A 9408-nucleotide genomic window follows, 5' to 3' on the forward strand; every position below is an offset into this window, starting at 1 on the left:
AAGCACACCACCACTCAATGGTGACCAGATGCTTAGCACTCGGCGGTGGTTGCTTCCCGCATGATAGATATTCGCTGCCAAGTGAGTCTCAGTCGGGTCAGTTGTGTGAGTAGCGCAGAGCGGTGGCGGTACCGCTCAAGACTCTTAGATTAACGATGTTCCGTGAGGGGGCGAGGATGGAATGATCGGCTAGAATGGAGTTTTCTGATTTGTGATCAAATTGGAGGTCCAAATTCAAATTGGGACATTTTCTCACATGTTTTACTGTCCACGAAATTAAGACCCTCATCGTCCTTCCCATCCTGGTAAAGTTTGGGCATGGAAACCAAGACCTCAATCTTATCGGCCTTTAAACTTCTTGTAAGAGTAAGCTCAGTAAGCCTACGTTAATCATCTCCTTCATGAAGCTCAGAGACTGGGCCACACGCTTGTCGCGGATTCGGGACGACGGCGTCAAGCAAGATTTCTTTCGCATCCAAGTAAAGTTTTGTGAAATCATCTTTCAAGATGTCATTAGAACCTCGGGGGAGTTCTACGCCGGCTATCAGCCGTCAAACAATGACATAGACACAATGCTCCAAATGCAGGGTGATGACTACCGCTCGTGGATGTGCTTGAAGAAAGGCGGCGGTTTATCCACGCTCTGCGCCCGGAGCCGAGTAGAAAATCTTGATGTGCTAGCCCAATTATGTAGTTCTGAACTATCGACGAGCTTGTGTTGTAATAAACTTTATTCAGTACTTTACTTGCATGTCTATTTAATTAGTTTCGACGATCGTTCAACTTATATGTAATCGATGCTATTAATTACTAGTTCGCTATGTTTGTGAACTTATATATATGGCTCTCTAGTTTTAACAGTCGTTTTCCACATTTGATTTGGTCGTTAATTTTATTTGCACATGACGATGATTAGAATGTTCGGTCACTACACTTTGGGGGCGGCGCAAGCGAGCCTGGTGTGATGGCACAAATATCAATGTCGTGTGCATCCTACCGGCCTCGCTTACGCCGTCCCTGAATGTGAATATTTATTTCGACCAACAAAGTATGAGGCATGCTATCTAGTTGGTGTTCTTCGTTTATTTTGGAATTTCTTCGAGAGAGTGCCGATGATTAGAATGTTTGGTCCCTACACTTTGGGGGCAGTGCAAGTGAGTCTGATGTGATGGCACAAATATCAATATCTTGTGCATCCTACCTAATCTCACTTACACCGTTTCTAAGTGTGAATATTTATTTCGACCAACAATGTATGCGGCATGCTATCTAGTTGATACCACTTCGCTCGTATTGGAGTTCACCGATGATTAGAGAATGTTCGGTCGCTACACTTGGGGGAGGGGTCAGTGAACCTGGTGCGATGACACAAATATTAATCTCTTGTGCATCCTACTTGGTTTCGCTGACGCCTTTCCTAAATATTAATATTTGTTTCGACCAACACAATGTATGAGGTCCTTGTCATTCCATTTGCTTTGATATTTCAGAATGCCGATGATTAATTAGAATGTTCGATCACTACACTTGGGGGAGGGGCAAGTGAACCTGGTGCGATGACACAAATATAAATCTCTTGTGCATCTTACTTGGCTTCACTTACCCCTTCCATGAATGTTAATATTTGTTTCGACCAACAATGTATGAGGCCCTTATCATTCCATTTGCTTTGGTATTTCAAAATGCCGATGATTAGAATATTCGGTCACTACACTCGGGGGCGGCGCTAGTGAGCCTGGTGAGATGACACAAATATCAATCTCTTGTGCATCCTACTTGGTCTCACTAACGCCGCCCCTGAATGTTAATATTTGTTCCGACCAACAATATATGAGGCATGCCATTTAGTTCATACTACTTGGATCGTATTTGAGTTTGCTCTTATTTGTTGCAAAGATCTATGAGTGTGCACTAATGTTTCATTGGCTTGTGCATATATGCAGAGATGCCGTGGTATGTCGTGTACAAGGGCAAGGTTCCCGGAGTCTACAACGACTGGGAGGAGTGTCGGAGACAGGTTCACCGTTTTAGCGGTAACAGCTACAAAGGGTACACCACAAGAACGGAGGCCGAAGACAGATACACACGCTATGTAGCGGGAGAGAGGAGGGAGCGGAGGAGGAACCGGATGAAGACCACTTTCATCGGGATGATGCTAGTAGTGACTCTAGCTCTCTTCTATGTGATGGTAGTTTAGATGATCGACCTTGTAACCTAGCTCATGACCTTGTAACCCCGTAACTTGTCTAATATTTGAAACCTAGTTCTGTGGGGGACGGGAGAAATCCTTGTCAGATGGCTGACACAGACGCGGTGGCGCTCACGGGTGCCGCCATTCCTTCTTCAGGGGCGTCTGGATTCCCCCACCCCACAACCCTCCTGCATATCGGGGGAAACGTTAGGTTCATCCGGGCAACAACGTCGTCACCGTCGCATCCCTTCTTGAAGGTGTTGCTTTGGTATGCAGCGCTTCAGAGGGCTAGGATCGTGGTGGTAATTCTCCAGAGACATCACGATGCAACGGAACTTCGAGCAGGATATGGGCGGCGACTCCACGACGGCCCGGGCACCTATCTGTGCGACCTTGGTTGAGCACCGAGAGCGACCACACCGCCCACGCGTTCCGTCCCAAGCCCACGTTCGACTCCTTGGCACTGCCTGCATGGTGGGAAGGGCTGCGCCGAGCGGGTCGATCCGCCAAGAGTAGCTTGACCCGGAATCTCCTCTCCATCACCACCACCACGGTGTTCTGAAAGAGGAGGAACCCAGGCCTCACCGCCCATATCCAGAGAGCAGCAGACACACTTTATTGGGGGAGGCGTGGAAGCTTTGTCGCCAGTCGCCTCCGGTTCGGACCATCGGAGCGCCGCGCCACCAGCCGCCTCCGGTTCGGACCATCGGAGCGCCGCGCCACCAGCCGCAGGGAGCAGCTCCAACTCCACCGTTGCCAAACTCCTGACGGCGTCACGCTAAACTTGACATGGGAAAAACTCGAAACTAGGCTAGATGTACCACTTCTTCTACTCGACGAACTCCGACCGGTGGAGGAGATCTCGGATCGGCCCGGTCGGCGGGTGGGGAAGCCTGAGCTACTGTAGCTGTAAGAGAGGGGAGGGGGGAGGGGAATCGAGTGAGGTGAGGAGACCTGCAGTGTTGCTAGGGGTTGCCTCCATTTCGGTGGAATGTTACTGATTTTTAGGTTTTGTATACCAGTGTCACGCCAGGTCAACTAATCCGGCCGACCATTTTGACTCGACACCTCGCCTAGCGCGACGGGTTCGGTTTGGCCGGAAACCACCAGCGACAGCGCAGGAATTGAATCAGCGCGGCGAGGACCCCAGCGGTCAGCGAGAGCGAGATGCGGCGACCGACATCCCCGAATCCAATGCGCCTCGTGATCCGGCCCAATCCCACTAATTCCCTCGCTAATCAACGCCGCGCTTGACACGCGCGTGTATATATATACGGTGTACATGAATTAAACTCATACTATTTAGTTTTGACGAATAAATCCCACTCCAACATACATCGGTCCCTATCTCGTCGGATCGCCACCCACTCGCCCCCGCGCCCACTCCACTCCGATCCCCCCCGCGCCGACGCTCCCAGATCCCGCCCAACCCTAGCGTCGCCGCCGCCGGCACCCCTCCGCCGTTACAGGTACCCGCCCCACCCAAGCCGCCATTGACGCCCTCGATTGACGCGCCTTCGCTGGGTTTCGGGCGGCGTTGAGGCGATTTTGTGCGATTCGTCCAATCTGACGCGACGAATTGTGGCTGCGGTGGCCAGGTGCTCCAGGAGCGCGGGGGAGAGCTCCTTCAGGGTGGTGGGGCCCAAGGAGCGCGTGGGGGATGTCGAGGAGGTCGGTGAACCCCGGCCGCCGGGCCTCCGAGGGCGGCCTGCCCACCGTCGCCGGCCTGCTGCACCCCAAGTCGCGCTCGCCGCCAGTGCTCACAATCGCGCTCCTCCTCCTGGTACTACGAATAATTACACCCCCTTTATGACGCTGACACACGCTTATTTCTAGTCTCAGAAAAAAGGAAGATGTTTATTTCTTCAGTAAGTATATTTCCTTTCGTCTGCTCAGCTGATGCTGACGACGTTGACGCTTGCTTGGTTGTCCTCTGCAGGGTGTCATTGTTCTCATCGCCTACTTCAACAGCGGCTCAGGTAGTGCCTCAAACTCTCTGCGTGGACACTCTGTTTTTTGTGTGTTTAGTCGGTGGAATAGACCGCACAAAAGTAGCAAGAAGCAGCGCTGCTTCTTTTTTCGATGTTCCCTGCTCTGGTTTCAACTTATTTTATCAAGTAGCAACTGAAAACGCTGAATTTGAGATTACGTGTGCACACCGATTGTTGGACACGTTGTACTGTACCTACCATTTCTGGATTAATCGTGCATACGCAACAGTACACTTAAAATTAACTCCTCGTGTCATCATATCCAAACATTTCATGCCTTTAAGTACCAACTCAAATGCTTCATTGAAAATTAACTCCTCCTGTCATATTCAAACAGTGTAATAGGATTGTGATGTCAAGTTACTGAGCTGTGTTCGGCTCTCAGCGAGATTGACGTCAATGTCCTGGTCTAATACTTCTTGTTTTGACTCTTCCTCCGTTGCCAGGTGTAACCGTTACGAGCAGAGAAGCCGTGAGCAGGGCTGAAGGTATATAATTCTTCTGTGGGGTCCCTGTCAAGCCACGTCCTACTATTATCAATTATAGAGTAACCTGATGCAAGTTTCCGAATTATCCCTCTCGACTTGCCAGTTGGACAGTCCGCCTTCAAATTGTTTATTTTCCTGTCTGGTTTCAATGCTACTCTCGCTATAATGTGTTGAGCAGTTGTGGCTTCCAGCTGTTTTGCTGCAAATAGCACAGACACTGTGTTCTGTTGCCTTCATGTTCTTAAAATTCATGGACCAAAGTAGCAGGATACTATGTTATGTTGCCTTATCATTGTTTACTGCCAGGATAGCAGCATGCTTACACTTCACATTCACATTATGCTTGCTAATTTGTAAATGGGATTGTCCTGGGCCTAGACTGCATTTGGACTGTTTTCTAGTTTGGTTGTCTATGGCTTGTCTTTATTTTTTCAGAAAGACAACCAATTGTGAATAGCGAATATCCTTGCAGAACATCAAAACTGTTGCATGCCAACACAATAAAGTACTACCTCCCTTCCTAAATATAAGATGTTTTGGTTGGCTAAATTAGCCTACTAAAACATCTTACATTCTGGAACAGAGGTAATAGTTTGATTCACTCTAATGTGGGAATATAGTTGTCTTTGTTTACTGTGTTATCATAATCTTCAGAATAGCGAAGTAGATAATCCACTATTGTAAAAATATCTCAGAAATGGTTAATTAGGAGGTTTTCAAAGGCCAACACAGATATTCTGTGGGCCTGATTTTCAGTGAGGATTAGTGTTTTGCTTATCTGATCGTTTTGTGTCTCACATGTTGTTTCCTTTACTACTACTTGGCTGAATTGTATGCTCCTCCTTAACCTCCTTATTTTACATTCGCATCCAGGTTCTTGCACATCAGAAGTTATCCAGGCACTTCCTTATCTTAAAAAGGCGTATGGCAGTGATATGCAGAAGGTTCTCCATGTTGGCCCTGATAGTTGTACAGTAGTTTCAAACTTGTTGAAAGAAGGGAAGGTCGAAGCATGGGGGGTGGAGCCTTATGATTTGGAGGATGCTGATAGTAGCTGCAAAAGCCTTGTGCGCAAGGGCTTTGTCCGCATGTCTGACATTAAGTTCACTCTTCCATACCGCCCAGATTCTTTTAACCTTGTTGTTGTGTCAGATGCTTTGGATTATCTGACCCCAAGGTATCTGAACAAAACACTTCCTGATTTAGCAAGGGTGTCCACAAATGGCCTTGTCATCTTTACTGGTATGTCTTTCTATTCTGTTATTTCCTTTTCTAATTTTCAGTCATTTACTTTATGATCTGTTGAAGGACATTTGCTTCACAGCATATATTTGTTGATCTTCTGGGTAAAATATTATTTCCTTCCTAAAATTATATCATATGCTAGTATTGTTAGACCTAGAATTTACGATAAGTAATAAAGTACTGATTTTCTTCTTTGGTATATCTAAGAGTTAAAGAAAGGGCTCCTTACTGTTTAATTACCTGTGCAATAAATCCCTGATCCTGCCAATGTTTGCCAACTGGCGTTCTTGAAGTGTAACTGTATATATATTAAAACTGTATATTGTGGACACCGTTCTGGCGTTCTTTACTCAATGAACATACTAAAAGTCTCTTAAGAACCTTAAAAGTGTAAATTATCTTCAACATGCTGGAACTTGGAGTTTTCTAGGTGGAACTAGTCCAACACCACAAATGTCAATATCCTTTTGGTGTTGAAGGTAACCATATTTAAATGCTTAATGTGCTAGTGGAATCAGTGATAACTATAGGTCCTTAGAGTAGGAATCAGCGATAGCGCTAGGTCTTTAGAGTAGGTAGCATGATTTAATTCTTCAGGTGGACTGGAATTGGAATAGTGATACCTTAAACTGTTCTACTGTTATCCCTTTGCTGCACAAGTTGTTTGAGCCTGTATGGATGGCTCCCTCGAAACTTTCTTTTGATAATACCATTATTGAGTCACAAAACAGTTCTGTTTCTGTCATAACATATATTTATAGAATCTAACAATTATAGTACTCACTGAACCAAATCTACTGTCCTACTCATGTAACTTCTTTGTGTCAAGTATAGATGTTTGTAAAGATACTAGTGCCAAACTTTAGTGACTAGTTAGGGAATAGTAGTAGGGTTTAACACTTGCATTTATTATACTGTAGTATTGTTTAATGGTTATTTGCTCTGTATTATATGTAGATTATTAGTGTTTGGTGGATCCTATGAGATATCCGTGCTAATATTTATTTTCATTTCTCTTATCCAGGCAATCCAGGCCAGCAGAAGGCCAAGGTTTCTGAACTACCAAAATTTGGAAGACCAGTAAGTGCAAATTACTTCTTATTGCTGGCATCAAGAAATGTTTCCTATATGACTTAAGTTCATGATATCCATTATACAGAACTCGAGTTAAACAAATCGAACACATTTCATGCTCATGGTCCTAAAAGGAAGTGTATAAACTATTGTAGAGTTCCGTGTTAACCCTATAGATTAATAATAGTCAAGGATTTGTGCTTCTTGTTTATTGCATTAATAATCTTACTTATGTGACATTCTTGTCTTTAGATATATGGCATCATATAATTAAGTTGTATCTGATTATCTCACATGTTAACCAAGTTTCTGACTTACTGTTGGACATCAGTATTGCATATTGTGCCAAGTCTGTTAGGCTGTCCATTAGGGGCTACTGATGGCGGAGATTTCGCAGTGTATGTGATGTAGTGCGAGTGTTCACATATTCCAGAACCTATAGAACGAACTGTACCTGACTAAGGCTGCAAAGTTCTTCACTGCTGAAATATGTTGTGTTTGTTTTGTTGACAGGCAAAGTTGCGGAGTAATTCATGGTGGACGCGCTACTTTATCCAGACTGGCTTAACAGAGAATGAAGGGCCATTGAAGAAGTTTGAGCAGGCCGCCTCGAAGAGCAACTACAAACCTGACTGTCAAATCTTCCACCTCAGCTCATAGTACTGTACCAAGCAGGACAATGTCAATCCATGACACCTTGGATCACCGTCTCACTGTTTTTGTAAGCAATATCCCCCTGTCAAAGAGGAAGTGTCACACGAACAGCCAGCCTTCTCCGTAGGTAGCTTTTGTAGAGAGGCTTCACCACTTGTTGCTAGAGAATTCTGTGTGGAGGTTAAATTATGTGTCATTATGCACCGCGAAAAGCCCGGACGGCATATATATGTGTCAGAACTTTACAATGTTGTACCATGCTACATTCTTGGGTGTCAGCTGTTCCTTGAGCAGCTTCAAATGTAAACTCCTCCAAGAGAGGCAGATCATATATTCATATCGTGTCCCTTTGTCTTCTTTCGAATCTTGTTAGATTTTTTGTGGGGTATTCTGAGACTTATAATTAGGTTGTCGTTGTCATAATTTGGATGATGCTTTGAGGCTGGTTCAGGTCCTTGTGTTATAATACTTGAGAAGGATGGTCTAACTGACAGGGTATTAAACGTACATGTTTATGGTTACACTGATAAGTTCAGCTGAAGCCCTAGTTTGAGGTTTGTCAACATCATTGGTAATAAAACAGAACGGCATAACAAACCTCATTAGAAATTCAGAAAATGATATGAGGTCAGGTAAGATGTCCATTTGGTCAGTTTAAAAAAAAAAAAGATCTCCATCTGATTCAGACCACATCTCTGCAGTATACTATATTTCTTGTCCAACTTTCTGAATTCTACCACAATGCAATAGAATGATCTTTGTACTATTGTTCGTCCTCTTTGTTGCAAAAGAACTAGCAGTATATTCAGATTTTTCTTTCTTCGCTTCATGGTTTTTTCTTGTAACGTACGTTGATAACTTGGTATATTCCATAGCTGTTGCATAGCGAATTGCATCTTGTCTGCAACTTGAAGTGCAGGCATCGTCTTCCCTCCCATCACCATCATCGTCGACATCATCATCCATACCTCCTCCAATTTATATCCTCTCATCATTGACCATTTCAGTTTTCTCAATCTACTAAGCATGTTTGCTATCAACTTATCATCCACTAACCTTGATTAGTCAAGATTCAAAGCACATCTTAACATGGAGTACATTAAATATCTCATTGTAGCCTTCTGTTTATAAACCCCATATACAGCCATCTCTATCTGAGCAGCCGTAGCCGTTTGTTCCTTTGCTTCTGGTTGGCAAGAAGAACAAGAAAACAAGCTGAGCCATGGAGGGCCTGCTGCCGTTCCTGTACAGGGCCATCGTCCTCCATTTCGCGGATGGCGGGGGGCGGTCGTCCACCGGCGACAGTTCCTTCCTCCGCGGCGACTCGCCGTCTGCAACGCGGTACTACGTCCCACTCGCCGACGACTCCGGCCCGCTCCAGTTCGTCGCCGCCGAGGTGCCTGTGTTTACTTCGCCGGCCAGCCGCGATGCGCAGCTCCGGTGACGATCGAGTCGATCGGTATTCTGTAGTTGCTCACGGTTATGTCTCGAGTTTTTCTTCTTTCTCTGGTCTTCTTGGAATAATTAAGTTTAGGTCGGTCAGAGCTGGATCATGTGCTTGCCAAATTGCAGGCTCTCGGTCAGAAAATGATCAAACAGGATGTTCCTACTATGTGCATATGTGCTTGTGGTTCCAATATCGATTGAAGTAATATTATGTTTGCGGGTTTTCTTTGGTTGTTGCTTTTTGAACTATCATTCAGATCGACAGGCTCTGTGTCAACGCCAACAAGAATCTCAAAACGATTACAAATTCCAATACGAA

General features: G+C 45.1%; 1 protein-coding gene across 1 annotated transcript; it reads left to right on the plus strand.

The window, feature by feature from the left end:
- Positions 1–3500: 3500 nt before the first annotated feature.
- LOC127325585 (probable pectin methylesterase CGR2) lies at positions 3501–8000 on the plus strand. The gene is made up of 7 exons (XM_051352365.2): positions 3501–3660; positions 3790–3974; positions 4131–4170; positions 4629–4670; positions 5544–5912; positions 6940–6995; positions 7503–8000. The coding sequence occupies exons 2-7, from the start codon at positions 3852–3854 to the stop codon at positions 7647–7649; spliced, it is 777 nt and encodes a 258-aa protein (XP_051208325.1). The 5' UTR covers positions 3501–3660; positions 3790–3851; the 3' UTR covers positions 7650–8000.
- The last annotated feature ends 1408 nt before the right edge of the window (positions 8001–9408 follow it).

This window comes from Lolium perenne, chromosome 3 (assembly GCF_019359855.2).
Source record: "Lolium perenne isolate Kyuss_39 chromosome 3, Kyuss_2.0, whole genome shotgun sequence".
In the NCBI taxonomy this organism is placed as follows: domain Eukaryota; kingdom Viridiplantae; phylum Streptophyta; class Magnoliopsida; order Poales; family Poaceae; genus Lolium; species Lolium perenne.